We start from the raw sequence: 18187 nt of genomic DNA on the forward strand, positions 1-18187 counted from the left end.
TTTGTCCCGTTTCATCGAGAGAATATGTCTTAATTGGAACTGTTAAAAAAAAAAAAAATCACAAACTGTCCTCCAGTAAATCTTTGATTTAGTCACTTGATAATTAATAGAGCAATTTTCAAGGAAAATTACTCAAGGTTTACATTCTTCACAAGTGAAGATGTGCTGAAAAATAGAAATCACCGCAGTAATTATCCAGTGGAGGGGTCTGAAATATTTGCTTGGTTAAATCCACATGGTTACTCCCCCCCCCCCCCCCCCCCCCCATTTCCTTTCAAAACTTAAAAACAACACTTTTAATAAGTGCAGATCTCTAACAAACGTGTGGTTTGCAAATAAAAAAACTGGATTAGGAAACTGTACTTATCACATACATGTTAGAATGAGTCACACGATGGCCTTTGTAGTCTATATTATTGTGTAATTCCATGTGTAAATCATCAGTACATTTTTTTTTTCTCAAACACTTTGAGGCACTGAGAATTATAAATAAGTGCATTCGTTCTGTTTTTTGTTTTTTGTTTTTTTTCATAACCACACCATTGCAGGGATTTATTTGCTTGTTTCATATTTATCTACTTAAAACCAGCAGATTCCAAATTCCCTACGGCCATTTAAGGTTTTAATTAACATTAAAGAAAAACACAATTAAAATATGCCTCCAGTAAATAGAAGACCAGCATTATCAGAACATGGGCTTTTATTGAAAACGTTGCCTGCCTTTACATTAATCTGTACATTATCAGTCTGCACCAGAGTACTGAAGTCTTCAGAAAGTCAGACAAACGAGCGTTTCATCAGCGACGGCGTGTACCTGATCTCATTGTAACACTCGTCCTCGTCGTCTTTGCCTCCTCGCCACCGGCCGTCCTGCCCCGTACGATGGAGCCATAGGATCAGAACCAGCAGCGCCAGCAGAACCAGACTCATGGACAGGGTCAGCAGCACACCCTGCAGGATCCCCGAGGAACTGTCTGGAGCTGCACGCGCACACACACACACAAACACACACACACACACACACACAAACACAATAGAACACACAAACAACTACCAGGGTCTGACAAATATAAAGGAAACCACTGAGGCAGAGAGGATTATGGGTCAACAAAGAGGCCCTTACTGCTGTAGATGGATAAGTTGACGTAGCAGTTCTCTGTTCCCAGGAAATTGTTGGCAGAGCAGCGATACAGGCCAGACGTCTGAGACGACACGTTGACAATCTGCACTGAGCCGGACAGATCCCCTGTGATGGGACCCAAGAGGAGACGCTTCAGTCAGAGGTCGGGGCCCCTCAGAGGCCCCTGACATGATGGAAATAATAAGAAAATTATATAAAAAGCGAATGCTGAGAAAATTCAACACATCAGCCCAGTTCTGCAACACTTCATCTGCCAGAACATTAACTGTGTGGCCTTCAGTGACATGGTCCCTGAACAGGTCACTGTGGAACGAAAAAGAAACTGTTCCAGCATTTTGTAGTAGTATCACTATCACATATACCATAAGCCTATTATTTCAAAATGAAACCCAAACCTGTCCCAGCACATCAGCCTCAGTCTGGCTCACTGCATGTTCTCTGTTGGGATAAAGGTGAACATTTCTCTCATGCAGTGACATGGTTGTCATGTTCCTTCTTTACTCTGCGTTTTATCATGTTCAAAGTTCTCCTTTCACCAAAGAAAGAACAACAACTATACCCCGAAAATGGCAGGTTTTGACTCAGACTCACATCTTTTTGTGCTGTTTTTTTTTTTTTTTTTTTAGGATTTAATCAGTATAATACCATCAAGGATGTCCCCATAGAATAGAGGAAGAAGGTTTTTGGACACCCCATGCATTTGTGAAATATCGATGGCCAGAATACAAATACATACTCCTATCTGAAAAAAATCACTTTTTTCAGGAAACAAAAAAAAAAAAAGCTTTAGATTTATTATAGTATGGTCTAGGAGGTTTTTGTCAGGTGACCTTCATGTTATAAGAAAGGACAAGATTATCTTGCAGATAGACTGAAAATGTGGAGTCATCTTTGTTCTCACCATTTAATGTGAAAACTCAAAATCTAAAAATTTGCAGACAGGAGGTTTTGTTTTTTGGCCATCGGTATAATATTATTAATATTATCTGCCATTCTCCAAACCTACATGCTCCCCTCTGCACATGCTCTGTTTTTCCGTCAAGGTCAAAACTGGATGTTTCAGTAAGAGAACGAAATACATCCAGGGCATGAAATGTTGACATGAAACTGTCAAGAATTAGTTTTGTTTTTGTTTTTGTTTTTTGTTAACAGACAAAAAAAAAATCATTCATATTTGTTTGTGTCCATCTGATGCAGTCACACGTCTTGAAACACAAACAATATTTTCCTGCAAATATTTTAGGATAATATTTGAGGTTGTGTAAAATTGTAAGGGTGTCCAAAAACCTTTCTCCACTGCGATAGAATAGAATAGAATAGAATAGAATAGAATAGAATAGAATAGAATAGAATAGAATAGAATATCCTTTATTGTCATTGTATACATCATATCACATGACTGCACAAGAAAATTAAAGGACAAACTCCCATGGGAACATTTAAAAATACTGAATGTAATAAATAAATAAAATAGCAGCCAAAAAAAATACAATGGAAAGTTGCAAGCAAAAGGAAATGTCAAAAGCACACACAGAAACAGTTCCATTATTATTAGACTGTCTGTGGGTCACTTTTGAGAGTTCCGCTGTTGCACCATCCTGCACTCAGCACCACCTAAAAACTACCCAGAAAACATCTGTTCCACAGTGATAGTGGACTGTGTCAGACCAGGTCTACAGCACTGACACAGTTCAGTCTGGCTGTTAGAGACCACTACTCCACCACTAGGGGCTGTTGGTGACCATCTGAAAAACTGCCTGAAACACATGAAACACCTGAAACGGTCCACAGTGACCATATTTGGAGTACATTATACTCTTATAAAAGCTGTTGGTAAATATTCTGTACTTGTATTAGTATTTTGTATTAGTGTTGCTTGTATTTTGCAGTTCTTGGCTATGAAGGGCAAATATCAAGAAACATTTATTAATGCCTTAAAATGATCCAAAACTCCTTAGAAACATGCACCAAAACCTGTCCAATATCACTATTTTCTACACTTACTGAAATATTCCTGAAATGTGTCCAGGAGCTCTTCTTAATACCTCAATGTTTATCTAAAACACATAGACATCACCCAAAAGACATTTCTTTAAGATTAGCCTCAAATGAGGAGTAAATCCTATACATTTCATTCATTTCATGTATGTTGACCAGATTAACTCATTTTAAAAGTATTTTGTTGGGTTTGTTAAAGCCTTCCTCCAGTGTCCTCATATTTACATCGGAATTTTTTGCATAAGGGTGCTTCTATGAAACTGGGTTCATTTTGGTACCTGGCACTTCGCCAGCTTTTTCAGACCCAATAATAAAAGAGAAATTTAGATACATTTCCCCCCAGGATGTACCTAATGATAACCTCAGATAAATGCAAAAAAAAATTATACTCTTGCTCTGAGCCATCCCAAAATTAATGAATTTTTAATAAAATATTGGGGCCAAAAATAGGACCAAAACTGGGAGATGAAAAGCTACCTAGGTGTCAGTGCATTTGATCTGGAAAACATGGCTTGAAATGGTCGTATATACTGCTATAAATAAAGACACTGTGTTAAATGTGATGATCCTAGTGGTTTTTCTAATCCAGACATGTGGGTTTTTCATGAATCGGCAGTCTCATTCCAGGTTTCACACACAACCCGTTGTGTCCACTCACGTTACATGCAGAACCTGCTCATTTAAACACATATAAATCATGAGTGATTTTGCAACAGTGGTCATTTTTGTCAAACACTCTGCCTTGCATAATTAGTTTGATTCCCAAAATGCACCTGTGACAGAATAAAAAGATATTTGAAAAAATAGCAACGTGTAATTTTCATGTCCTTTTTACCGTGTTACATGCTGATTTTTGTATAAAAATAGAAAAATGCGTTTTATCTGAAAAATACTTTTTCTTTTATCTCAGTAAATATTTATTGTTAAAATAGACCCAATGCTTCCAAACTTGCTTCATAACATTAGCCTACATCTGGTTTGAATTTTTAGCCTCTCCGTCGTGTTTTTAGGGACCAGTTTCATAGAAGCACCCGTATATTATTGTTGTAAATTTAAAAAGTGCAAGTGTACATGTCCCAAGCACCAACATCCTGGTTAAATGTGAATGTTTAAATAAGATTTCTATAGCAGAGTTAAGTCACAGTGATCACCAAATCAGAACACAATGTGGAAAACCCACTCATGTTACTGACCCTCCATGTTGATGGGAAGTGAGATTTCCTCTGGATTCAGTTTTTCCCAGTGGATCTCTGGAGTGGGGGTGCCCTCCTTCACCGTGCAGGACAGAGTGACGCTCCCACCCATGTCAACGTCTCCATCCCACTGACACACAGGCAACGAGGGGGGGGCTGAGAAGGAAAACACAATGAATACACAGCTTTATGGGTCAGGTTTGAGTGGGTTTCTTCCAAACATAGCTGTGACACAGCTTCTACTATATTTACATGCAGAATAATATGCACTTTATTCATCATGTTAAAGTAAAAGATGAACCTTTATTGATCCCACAACGTGTAAATGCACTGACTGAAGCAACAAGATAAAGTAGATTGATTACGTTCGTCATGTCTTCCATTCCAAATGTTAGAGATTTTCTTGTGATCAGACTAGTAGAATTGAGGAAAGATGTTTTTTTTTTCCTGCTGATGGGTCGGAAAATTTTATCTTGAAAAGTGTCCCGGCCCGATCAGCTGTTTTTAGACATGTCACACCAGGAAGCATTTGACAGCTCTGATGAAGGCTGAAGCTACAACCGAAACCGTCAGTAGGTTGAAAATTTTTTAATAAAATTTAATTAGAAATTTTTTTTTAAAAAAAGCATCTTTCATCAGTTATACCTGTCTGATCACAAGAAAATATTTAACTAACAAGATAAAGTGCAGGACAAAGAAAATGTGCATGCAACATAAAGTAAAGATACAGAAAAAAAACAAAAAAAAAAACCAAAAATAAAACTTGTTTATTGAATCACTGACAAAACACGCTTATCAAATGTAATTCTGACTCAGTGTAAAGACGGCTTCCATCTTTTTTTTCCCTAAAAGTGTCGTTATATTACATGAAAATTAAACCTGTTGTTCACAATGTCCTGCTAGTTTTATGATTTTTCAGTAAAACATCTATTAAACATGGAGCAAAGTCTGAAATTAAACTTACACTGGAATATTATGGTTATTAATGACAGAAAACGGTCTCTAATAACTATACAATTACAGAATTATTTATACTCGTAGAAAAACATCCACGTTTCACTCATTGTACAGAGAAGGGCCAAGACTATTTTTCTTGAAATGTAAATGGACCGACACTCAGAGGGTTCCCACACATTTCTGTGACTTTTCAAGTGCCGATAATATTATCTGTGTAAATTCCATGATCAGTCGCAACCTTAAGCACATGAAAAATGAATAAATTAATAATTCTATGTGTAATGGAAATATTACTTATATCCATATATATTCATATATATTCATGTTTTTCATATATCATATGGGTTTCTAACTTTATTTCAGATAGTGTGACTTGTTCTGTGTTGTGTCCAGAGTAGAAGGCCAGGCATTTCTACCTGAGTAGAATAGAGACAATTTCTCACAGGGGTATTTTCTCTAAGTTCCTGACACTAGCCAAAACACTTTCTATACATCATAATTTTCTCATGGGAGACAGAAGACTACAGAGTGATTTGTATTTTTGGGGGCAGACCGTCTCAGTCTTTAGTCTGAGTGATATCTCTTTCTATGGAGCTCCAAATAAAGTGATTTCTTTGACACTGAACATTTGATCTTATCCTTCTTTATTATAGACGAATTAGTAGAGTAATATTTTTCCATAACATATGAAAAGTAGAAACCTTTTTCATCCTCTAATTTAACCCTTTCATGCATAGTGGTCACAACAGTGGACAGGTATTCTCCAGCTGTTCTCTTGTATATTCATGGGTTTTGTTGTTTTAGTTTCATATCAACCAACACAGTGAACACTTATGCACCATCTCATACACTGCAATTCATACCATTACTGTAACTTTGCTGTTCTTCATAAACCCGATCTGCAGTAACACGTTTGAGTGTAAAGCTATTGCTAATTGTTATTAGATTTTTTTTTTTTTTTTATGACTTGATCTTTACTGAGTTTTTCTTCTATATATAAAAAAAAGAATAAAAAAAGGGCAAAATAATAGTAAAAAAAATAAATAAAAATTTTTTAGGCCATACATGCTATACATTTCCACACCTTATGCCAGTTATCAATGCCAGTATACTGAAGACATGTGGACAATCTCTGACCAGACGAAACATTAATAATAATAATAATAATAATAATAATAATAATAATAATAATAATAATAATAATAATAAGGACAATGCTCATAATACACATATACATGGTTACAACAGTCATTACTTATCACTATGTCCCGTTTACATTCTTGAGATGGAAACATCATTGACCTGTGTAGGAGAAGTAGCGGTACCATTTGTCATTGTAATCATCTACTCTATTTAACAATCTATAAGATAATTTTTCAAATGCTGCCAATTGACCAAGAAAGGTATACCACTGGGGGAAAGTTGGAGTCGATGGAGCCTTCCACTCCCTTACTAAGAGTTCTCTCCCCAGCATGATGGCAGTTTGTACCCATTGCGCAACAGAGAGCAAAAAAACTCAATTGTTATTAGATTATAATTAACTGTTTTCATAATCAAAAAGGGTTGTTTTTTTTTTTGTTTTTTTTTGCATATTATCTCCATGAAGTGAGTAATAACTAGCATTAGAGTATGTTAAAATGTGAGAAAACATCAGATTAGCTGCATTAAAAATGTTTTTATTTCACAGTTTTCACACAGTATAATACTTTCTGATGATGGGTTTTAAATATGTTTCTTTGCTTCAAAAAATAAATGCATTGTGTCCAGCTGAGTGGACATTTTTGTAACTCCATGAAAAATAGGTTCATACAAAAATTTTGCATTGTTTTTTTTTTTTCATGCCTAAAGACGAATAAAAACAGTCAGGAAAAAAAATCTTGACTGAGGTTCTCATAACTCACGCATGAAAGGGTTAAGTGGGATGGCTGTGGCTCAGGAGACAGTGGGTCGTTCAAGGTTGGCAGTTCGAATCCCACTCTGCCCTAGTCATGTGTTGTGGAGTCCACTGTGTCCTTGGGACCACACTTCACCCACACTGCCTCCAGTGTCAGCTGTGGCTACTCATGTAGTTTACCACCACCAGTATGTGAATGTGAGAGTGAAGGAATAATGGATCAAAAATGGAAAGAGCTCTGAGTGCCTTGAAAACCACTATAGAAATCCAATCCATTTATTAAACTATATTATTATTTTTATAATTGTTATTTCCAGATTCACTTAGAATATTCAGAAACTATATTAAACTAATAAACTGTTTCATAAGGATTATTTTCATATATATCTGAAATTATTCATAATGCATTGTTTTTAGTCAAATATATACAACTAAACCCCCACATCAGTACCTAAAGCCTCCATACGCATAAAGGACACATCTTTGACATTTTTATTATTCTTAGTCAAAATATGACTGGATGTTCTTGTTTATAAATTTCAATACAGATAAAACCAGGGAAACAAACTTAGACTCAATGGATGTAAAGAGTTTACATCGATTTTTTTATCCATAATTCAGTTTATTTTATAGAGCCCTATATCACAACAGGGTTGCCTCACATGGCTTTACAGAATTAGTTGGATATGAAAACGAACAATAGTCAAATAAACAGGTATTATGGATGATTCCATCATCCATAATACCTTACATAATGCTTTTACTTTTCCTGACTTTTAGGGAAGTGAGTTCATAAAATCTTACAATTTTTTTCCCTAATGACCCACTTTCTAATATTTCTGACCTCCATCCGTTTCATAAATCTATATACAGTATCATAAAAAGAAGTGAATTTGTGTTTATTAATGAATATTGCTGTCCACCTTAACTGAAGTTTCACATTATTATGAGGCTTATAATATGAATTTAAGCAGCTGAACTAGCAAATTGAAGAGACGTTTAGTTGATAAATCACAAGTTTTAGTTTGATGCATATGTTAAACACTTTAATGTATTCAATCAGAGGTAAAAGACACTCATTTTCTCCACTAATCAATGACACAAAAAGGTTCTAAGCAAAAATATCAGAACAATGTAAATATTCAGCACAATCAAAAAAATTATTCTTGTTGAAACTTTAATTGAATGGCTTGAAATGCAAATTTGTTTTGGAACAAAATACATTTTCTTGTGTCCCACCTGGTCCAGTGTTTGGGAACAGATGGTCTGTTGTATTTTATCTAACTGATTAATCTAAATGTTTTTCCACTATCCACTTTTACATGAGTGTAGGATTTTTAGATCATTAGATGCCTTGTTGAATGAAAATCCAATTAAACTGTTTTTTCTGTTCATTTAATGTGATTTAGGCTCATTGGTGTCTAGTGTCCCATTTCACAGTCTTCATTATATTTTCATTTGTACTTTTGTAGTTTGTAAATAAACTGAGACTTACCAAGAACAGTAAGTGCCAGCTCTCCAATTCCTGGATCTGCAGTCTCTGGTGGGTTGTTGACCATGCAGCGGTAAATACCAGCATCTGATACTTGTGTGTCATTCAGGACAATATCTGCACTCCATGGGATACCTGCAGGTATGGCACACCAATGAACCACATGTGAAAAAAACTTATATACACATACACATATTGATATGCTGTAGAAAACCAAGAGGAAATTATTATTATTATTATTATTATTTATTTTTTATTTTTTTACATTCATATTTATTTAATGTTCTCACTGGATAAAAAATGCTGAGGAAACAATAAATCTTTAAACAGACTCCATTCATTCAGGCTTCACTTTCAGTTTCCATACTAAAGTAGTCTGTTGTTTTACTGTCCATCAATTATTTATAAAACAGAAAAGGCAGAATCAGCCATGTTATAATGCTAGTGCCCAGTCCATTACTATAGATATGAGGGGGGACTGAAAAGTTCATAGCCTGACTAAGGAGTTATTCCACAGCAATGAAACTTGGCATACATTAAAGTCAACCTTTCCTGATACTAACTGCATGGTTTCCTTCCAGATAAACCCACACTGGATAAATAATTCAGGACTTTGAAAGTAGTACTACAGACATTTCATGAAAATGCTTGCTTTTCACCCCTCCCTCATTCTCCCTCCCCCCCTTGAATTCAGCTTCTCAGTTTTGCACAGTTGGTAAAGCTGGAGCATCATCCCCTATAGCAACCATGTCAGCATGAATGTCCTTGGGGGCTAACCCCTTTTTCTGCAGACATTGAAGACCACGGTGCCACGGATGGTTCACCAAATGTCTCTGGTACTACTTCTCAAAGTCCTAAATTATTTATCCAGTGTGGGTTTATCTGGAAGGAAACCATGCAGTTAGTATCAGGAGAGGTTGAATTTAATGTATGCCAAGTTTCATTGCTGTGGAATAACTCCTTCTTAGTCAGGCTATGAACTTTTCAGCCCCCCCTCGTATTCATAGTGTCGTGGAGGCGTAAACGACAAAAATTCGTGGAGAATGGATTGGTTGTCAGTCAGGCCTTCCTTTATTGTGCACAAGTGAGAAACTGACAAACGAAGCTTCGCCCTCTGTCAGAAGTCAGTTCTACCTAATACAGAAAATCAGTCTAACTTATAGAGGCTGTGCTAAGCTTACATGGGATTGGTTAATATAAAATTTGACGTATGATGCTTTTGCTAAGTAAAAGAAAGAATGTCAGATGGACACAGGACAGAATGTAAGACTTTGGAGTCATTCTGGGAAGTTAGGGAAAGTAGCTCTGTTGAATTCCAGAACTGAGAGAGCTCATGCTCTGCTATGGGCTAAAAGGTCAAACTGTAAGTTGTGCTATCTTTAGAGATAAAGTAGCATACAATATGCAGAATTGAGAAGCTGACTGAGAGAAACATTCATGTTTTGAAGGACACAGGTGTCTGACAAACTAACAGTTGTGAGGAGCCAGGAAAAGAAAACTTATGGTCATCATTAAGCATTAAAATCAGTATTAACATTAGTCTTTTAAGATGAGGAAAAACCCAATGACACTCTTTATTGACAATAAACTGGACTGAGCAAAGAACACACCATCACTTTACATGAAGGGCCAAAGGTGTCTCTACTTCCTGAGGTCATTCAGCATCTGCTGGACAATGCTCAGGACCTTCTATGAGTCTGTCATGTCCAGTGCTGTCCTCTATGCTGTTGCATGCTGGGACAGCAGGCTGAGGGTTGCCGATGCCAACAAACTCAACAAGCTGATCTGCAAGCCAGTAATGATGTGAGGATGGAGCTGGACTCTGATGGTGGTGTCAGAGGACAATAGTGGACACTTCCACTCACCCACTCCATGATGTGACCATCAGTGAGAGACTGATACCATCCAAAAGTACCACTGAACAGCACAGGACGTCAGACTGTTTATTCCACCTTCTAACCACATAATTCTAACTACACACAGCAATATTTAGCACACTTGTACTGATAAAGCTTGTCCAGGACATACTGTACAAATTGCTGTTCTGTGTAACGTATCAAGGAATAACATTAAATCTGTGATGTCAAAGCATGAATATTTATACATTGTTGCCCATAAAATTGCAATTAAATATTTTTACTTCATCTCATGAAATGATTGTGACAGTGTGATTTATTCTTGATCAAAAATTAAATGTTTAATTCTAATTCTCTACATAAATGCCACATTTCTCATTGTCTTTTATTTCATTCTCACTTGTGTTTTTGTTTTTTTCTCTAGTGTGTTGTATGTTGCTGCTGTCCACTGTGAAAAATCCTCATGGTTGGATCAATAAAGTCTTATCTTATCTAATGTAACTAGGACTCAGGTCAAAGATGATTACTGATGTCTGAAAGCAAAATTATTCCAACCTTACAGACAACAGTGTACAGCCCAATGAATGAATGAAAAATGTAAATTTATTATACAATGTCACTTCCTTTACCATAAAAGGACAAAAACTATTTGGTACAGCATTAAGTTAAAAAATTATGCTACTAAAATTATTTCAGCATATATCTCTAGTACAGTAACATTACATTGGTTGTTAGCAAGAGTAAATGTTCAGGTGTTTTTATTTTGAAGCAAAAACAAAAATCCATTTTATTTTTATTTGCTCAGCTTCAAATTTTCACCATAAAAATGCAGATTTAACAATGATTTGACACTCTTGAGTTGCATCAACTGCTCAGTAAAAACTCCAACATTATAATACATTGAAAATATATGTACGCTTGAAAATTCCACCAAAAAGAGTGCAGTAACTTTTTTGGCACCGTCTTCTTGTTGCCACATGGGAAATGTTGAACCATCATACCAGTAATTATTGGTTATCAAACAAGTTAAAAGCAGGATATGTGCACATAAATACAGAGTTGTTCTACAACAGTGTTTTTCAACCTTGGGGTCGGGACCCCACGTGGGGTCTAGCAATTGATAAAAGAAAAAAAAACCTTTACTAATAAAAAATATGTGGTGAGTTCAGAGAGACAATCACAATCCATAATAGACATGACAAACTGAAGCTGAAACTGAAGCACTGTGGGACTGTTTATCTTTCAAATGTTCATTGTGGTCAGTTTCAGATGCTGCAGCTCTTTCATAATTCATAGTTTGAGTTATTGTTTGTTCAGTATTAATTGTCAGCCTTGTAAATCCAAGCTGGACTGACTGTACATATCCTGACCAAGGGAAAAAAAAAAAAAAAAATTCTCACTTTGTGCAGTAATCTACACCTGGCTTTTCTGCCTACATCCATAATAATATACATTATATAGACTAAATGTCATCTAAAATTAACATTTATTTGCAACATAGTATAACAAACTATTACATGATCAAAAACAAATTAATTTTAGCAAAAAAAAAAAGTCTTTGTTTTGAATGTCTGGGGTTGCCAGAAATTTGTGATGTTAAAATGGGGTCACGAGCCAAAAAAGGTTGGAAACTACTGTTCTACAAGTTACTGTACTCAATGTGAAGTAGATACGCCTACTAAAGAATAAAACAGGACATTTTTTAAGGACATGTGATTGAGAGTCACATTCATCATCCAAACAAGTATAATTAGATGGAAAGATGTCATGTGACAAGAGATGACAGTTTACAGCTGCAGGATCTATATTGTACTGAATTTATTATGATGAGAAATGAATTAAATTGACATAATCTCAACTGAAATACTCAGCAACACAAGAGGCGTCATTGATTACAAAATGTAAAGGCAGATGATGCACAGATATGGTGGATATTTATAACATAACAGACTTAAACTGAATCATAGGAATGCAACACATTTGTCAATAATCGTGACTCAAAGTGTTCAATAGTTAAGACCGTTACCTGTGAAACCCACCCGGCCAATGAGGGAAGGGTCTTCAATCACTTGTCCATGGTCATACACAATCACCTGCAAAGACAGAATATACTGATCTAGAACCTGGAAACGCCAACGGGTTAATGATACTCAAGGTAGTTTTGTAAAGCTATAGAGGGCAGATGGTGCAGACCTGGATTGGGGATTCTGGGTTGGTGAAGGGAGCCAGAGTCCAGATCACATTGAGTCTGGAGAGGGGGCTGGAGGTGAAGAATGAGCAGGGAAGGATGGCAAAATCCCCTCGGACCACCTCCACACTGGATTCCCTCATGGTCACCCTGAGTGCAGCTGTGAACAGAGAAAAAAAAAAAAAAAAAAGGACCAGTCAAATACAGTGTATCTGGAAAGTAATCACAGCACTACACTTTTTATTTTTTTATATTTTCTTGTGTTAAAGCCTTATTCAAAAACAGACTAAATTCTTTTTTACCTCAAAGTTCTACCCACATTACCTCATAATGGCAAAGTGAAAACCGTTTGTGAAACTTTTGCAAGTTTATAAAAAAGCACAAATATAACACGTACATAAGTATTCACAGCATTTGCTCAATACTTTGTTGACACACCTTCGACAGTATGATTCTACAAGCTTGGTTCCCCTATTTTTGGGCAGGTTCTCCTGTTCTTCTTTGCAGAACCTCTCCAGCTCCATCAGGTTGGATGGTAAGTGTTGGTGCAGTCATTTTCAGACACTTCAGAGATGTTCAAAGGGGTTCAGGTCTGAGCTCAAGGACATTCACAGAGTTGTCCTGAAGCCTCTGCTTTGTTTTCTTGGCTGTGTTTAGGGTTGTTGTCCTGTTCATAGATGAATCTTCACCCTGGTCCAAGGTCTAGAGCAGGTAATCTTTGAGGATGTCTCTGTACATTTCTGTTTTCATCTTTTCCTCGTCCCTGACTCGTCTCCCAGTTCCTGCTGTTAGAAGCAGCCCAACAGCCTGATGCTGCCTCCACCATGCTTCAGTGATGAGAGGGTGTGTGGTTTTCTCCAGACATGACGTTTAGCATTCAGGCCAAAGAGTTTAATCTTTGTTTCATGAAACCAGGGAACCTCATTTTTCATGGTCTAAGAGTCCTTCAGGTGTCTTTTGTCAAACTGTAGGTGGTCTTCATGTGTCTTTTTACTGAGGAGGGGCTTCAGTCTGGACACTATCTTACAGGCCTGATTGGTGGAGTGTTGCAGACATGGTTGTCCTTCTGGAAGGTTCTCCTGTTGGAGCTCTGCCAAAGTCACCATCAGGTTTTTGGTCTCCTCCCTGACTAAGGCCCTTCTACTGCGATCCCTCAGATTGACCAGGCATCAGCTCTAGAAAGAGTCCCAGTGGTTCCAAACTTCTTCCATTTTCAGATGATGGAGGCCACTATGCTCATCAGGATCTTTGATGCTGCAGAGATTTTTCTGTATCCTTCCCCTGATACAATCCTGTCTCAGAGGTCTACAGACAACTCCTCAGATGTGATGATTTGGTTTGTGCTCTGACAAGCACAGTCAACTATCAGACCTTACATAGACAGGTGTGTGCCTTTCCAAATCATGTCCAATCAACTGAATTCACCACAGGTGGAAACACTGAAGCATGATGGGTAGAAACAGGATTCACCAGAGCTTGAATCTGAGTCTCATGGCAAACAGTGAATACTTATGTACATGTTTATATATATATATATATATATATATATATATATATATATATATATATATATATATATATATATATTTATACACTACATCAATTGTTTTGAAACCAAACATATATTGATGTCATAATCATACCTAACACTATTATCCATACCTTTTCAGAAACTTTTGCCCATATGAGTAATCAGGAAAGCAAATGTCAAAGAGTGTGTGATTTGCTGAATGCACTCGTCACACCAAAGGAGATTTCAAAAATAGTTGGAGTGTCCATAAAGACTGTTTATAATGTAAAGAAAAGAATGACTATGAGCAAAACTATTACGAGAAAGTCTGGAAGATACTATTAAAGAAGAATGGGAGAAGTTGTCACCCGAATATTTGAGGAACACTTGCGCAAGTTTCAGGAAGCGTGTGAAGGCAGTTATTGAGAAAGAAGGAGGACACATAGAATAAAACCATTTTCTATTATGTACATTTTCTTGTGGCAAATAAATTCTCATGACTTTCAATAAACTAATTGGTCATACACTGTCTTTCAATCCCTGCCTCAAAATATTGTAAATTTTGCTTCCCCACCCTGTAATTACAAGGAAGCACCCACCAGAATATCTAAAACATGCCCTCAAACATCCATCAACATTAATCACAAACCTGGACCATTAGCATTGGTTGTAAGGTCAAATGTATATATATGTATATGTATATATATATATACATATATATACATATATATATATATATATATATATATATATAGAGAGAGAGAGAGATGTTTGTTTTTTTTTTTTTTTTTTGTTGTTTTTTTTTTTTGTACCCTGCCCCTCAAAGGGGAAGCAAGGGGTATTGTTTTGTTTTGTTTTGTTTGATTGTTAAAACTCTAGCAGTAAAACTATTTTTTGAATTCATACTAAATTGGGTTTATAGACTGCCAGTGACCCAGAATAGATCTCATTACATTTTGGGAACAGTAGGTCAAACTTGAGATTTTTTATGATTTTTTTTTTAATCTTTTTTTTTTTTTTTTACCATTTACTTAAAATGGGTGAAATTTCACATGTCTGTAGCAGCAAAACTATTGGTTGAATTCATATCAAATTGACTTTATAGATTGCCAGCGACCCAGAATGCATCTCATTACATTTTGAGAACAGTAGGTCAAAGTTCAAATTTTCTATGAATTTTTAAAATCTTCCCATTTACCTATAATGGGCAAAATATATGCGAGGGGCGGGATTTGTTGTGCCTGGCAAGATTTGTTTGTAATATATTTGCAAAAGTTTCCAACAATTTTTGTTTTTACTTTGTCATTATGAGGTATTGTGTGCAGAATTTTTAGGTAAAAATTTATTTTGGAATAAGGCAGTAGCATAAAAAAAAGGGAAAAGAAAATAAATTGTAGCACTGTCAATACTTTTCCAGATACACTGTATATGCAAGCTTCTACTGATAGTGAATTCCTCTTACATTCATACATTTACTCCTTAGGTTTTTTTAATTGTTCAGAATGCACCAGTCCTCCATTTAATACTGAAATAATGAACCTCCTCCTCCTCCCTGTCAACCCCAGGCCTTTTGTATGTGTGTGGGAATTCAGCGGGCATATTAGTTGTTAATTACACTTGACAGCTCTGAGGTTGAGCCAAACCGATCACAGACAGAGGGGAACAACAGCCGTTTCACTGGGATGCATTCATGAAAACACACTGTCAAATCCTGACATTGTTCCTGTGTGGCTTCCACTTTCTAAACTGTCAAATTGAGACACTCATTATGACAAACATGAGTTTTTATGACTACAATTCGCGCATTAAAATGTCCTTTTCAGAGGCACTGAAGCAAAAATAATGGTTTAGAAGAAAGTAGTTTGACAGTTTTTAAATATTAGTGAGTCTATCTTGAAAATTTAAAGAAAATCAGAAAACAGACAAGAAAATATTCTGTTTGAATACTAATATTGACACCACCATGATCTTAATTCAACATTTATTCTTAGTATTGGTTGCGTGTAATGCCTCAGGTCAATGCTGTAAAGCTTCCATGGTCAGATTTTTTTTTTTTTTTTCACAGTACAGTAAAAGTATAACAACAAAAACTCAAACAAACAAAAAGCAGCAGTAGTTCTTTTCCCCCTAAAACTCTTGAAGTTACACAAAATCTATAATGCTGAAATCGACCAGGTCAGATGTTCAGACTTCACCCAGGCTGTACTCACTGTTCTCCAGAGCAGAGAGACAAACACACAGAGTCCAGAGCATCCATCTTCCAGAAGAAGAACCCATGGCTGAGAGGAAAAAATAAAGAGCGGCAGCCCCGTCTCTCCCCTGTGTGTGAACTGGTGGCCAAAAACTAGGCATGCATGATTAATTTATTGAGCAGTGCAACCAAACAGCAGCCCCTCCTTCTTGTGTTTCCCTCTCCAACTTTATCCTACGTCCCATCACTTCTGACTTCAGGAGGAAAACATCTGCTTGTTAGACTAAAATCATCCGTTAAGATTAATTCAGTCTGATGTAAATGCACCGGAGCTATAGGGGTCAGCTTGTAATCTAATTAACCAGTGTGACGTAAAAGAATGCAGCTGCTTCACAGATAACAGTAGCTATGAGGAAACATCCCATAGTACTGCAGAGCCACACTGCGAGCACTATATCTTTGGTTGCCATGGATACAGAGACTTATTGTCTGACTCAAGGTTTTCCATCCTCATATAATATAAATAAACATACAGTGTATAGCAGTTCCTGACATATCCTGGGAGAGTTTTCATGTCATTTTCAGGGTAAATTTTGTAAAAACCATCTACATAATCAGGTTATTTTGTTTACTTTTTTTTTTTTTTTCATTTATTCATTCGAGCAGAAGAAAAAACAAAATATTTTTACGTGTACAAGGAACTAATATCAAAAACAAATACACTGATGAATAAAGGTGATCAAGACAATATAGTAATTACCATGTACACTAGTAATAACAAAAAAAATTCAGTATGTATTGCTCAACAATAATGCCGCCACATCATCACTTTTGATCCATAGTTTGCACTGATTTGTCATTTTATCATATTGTATCCATCTCTAAATGTGTTTCATATTTTTACCTCATGTTTTTGGTTCCATGTTACTTACATTTCAGTCCACTAGTCTTTTTAGCCCTATCCATGGGCCGAAAAAATTACATTAATATTCATCTACTATAAAAATATAATAAATCAGGACAATGGATGTTTTTTTTTTCTTTTGCTCAAAGTTTAGACCCTAATGTTAATAAAAGTACATCAAAAGTGTATTTTAGTGCAAACTTTAATGTTCAAACATGATTTTTATTCTTTGTGGGGTGAAATATGCGCTATTAAAAATCTCAGACACGAACAATTAATTTATGCATATCATCGTCAATCCAGCCAAAAAAAAAAAACAGGCGAGGATAAAAAAATTCTAATTTCTCTTTTAGTTTGTTATAGTTTACTCAGGCATAGTAATAGATACAATATTTTGGACAATGGGAATAGATTCTGTGAGGTCTCTAAATGTCCATAGACACCAAGAACATCCATATGAACCTTATTATTGTGAAGTAATTCTTCATTTACTTTGGGTATGTCTTTTTAGGCGTTTTTCCTCTGAAAATATGGTCAGGATTAAACAGGTTAAAACACATGTATTTGTCCCTCCAGTAAAAATATTAATAGGAAAATAGCACAAGCTGTGGATTTTTTTCCCATCTCACTCCACTTGCCTGCTGAGTCTAACACACAGTAATTTAAGTATGAGGGGATGAGTCTGACATTATACACTGAATGCTGCCATGATGCATTTCTAAATATATGTCATATATAATGCCTGGGGGAAAAAAATGAAAAGTTGCTACCCTAGATTTAACTGAATAAGTAGGTAAAAGCCAGTGAGTAGCTTCTCATAAACAACCGTCAGTCTGATAGAGAACATATGACTGGACTGTGTT

General features: G+C 36.0%; 1 protein-coding gene across 1 annotated transcript; it reads right to left on the reverse strand.

Moving 5' to 3' along the window:
• Positions 1-682: 682 nt before the first annotated feature.
• LOC115433571 (immunoglobulin superfamily member 11) lies at positions 683-16573 on the reverse strand. The gene is made up of 7 exons (XM_030155050.1): positions 16440-16573; positions 12725-12879; positions 12558-12624; positions 8679-8810; positions 4333-4488; positions 1124-1246; positions 683-980 (listed from the first exon to the last, which is right to left on the reverse strand). Exons 1-7 carry the CDS (start codon positions 16504-16506, stop codon positions 778-780), a joined length of 903 nt encoding a protein of 300 aa, XP_030010910.1. The 5' UTR covers positions 16507-16573; the 3' UTR covers positions 683-777.
• Positions 16574-18187: the final 1614 nt, after the last annotated feature.

Source organism: Sphaeramia orbicularis, chromosome 14, assembly GCF_902148855.1.
Source record: "Sphaeramia orbicularis chromosome 14, fSphaOr1.1, whole genome shotgun sequence".
Taxonomy (NCBI): domain Eukaryota; kingdom Metazoa; phylum Chordata; class Actinopteri; order Kurtiformes; family Apogonidae; genus Sphaeramia; species Sphaeramia orbicularis.

Excerpts from the sequence above, each read along its gene's own strand:
- LOC115433571 (XM_030155050.1), bottom strand. The coding sequence starts at position 16,506 with ATGGGTTCTTCTTCTGGAAGATGGATGCTCTGGACTCTGTGTGTTTGT. Across the intron at positions 8,811-12,557 it reads TGGCCGGGTGGGTTTCACAG|GTATCCCATGGAGTGCAGAT; the intron begins GTAACGGTCTTA and ends CCATACCTGCAG. Across the intron at positions 4,489-8,678 it reads GCTGGCACTTACTGTTCTTG|CCCCCCCCTCGTTGCCTGTG; the intron begins GTAAGTCTCAGT and ends TTTCCTTCTCAG.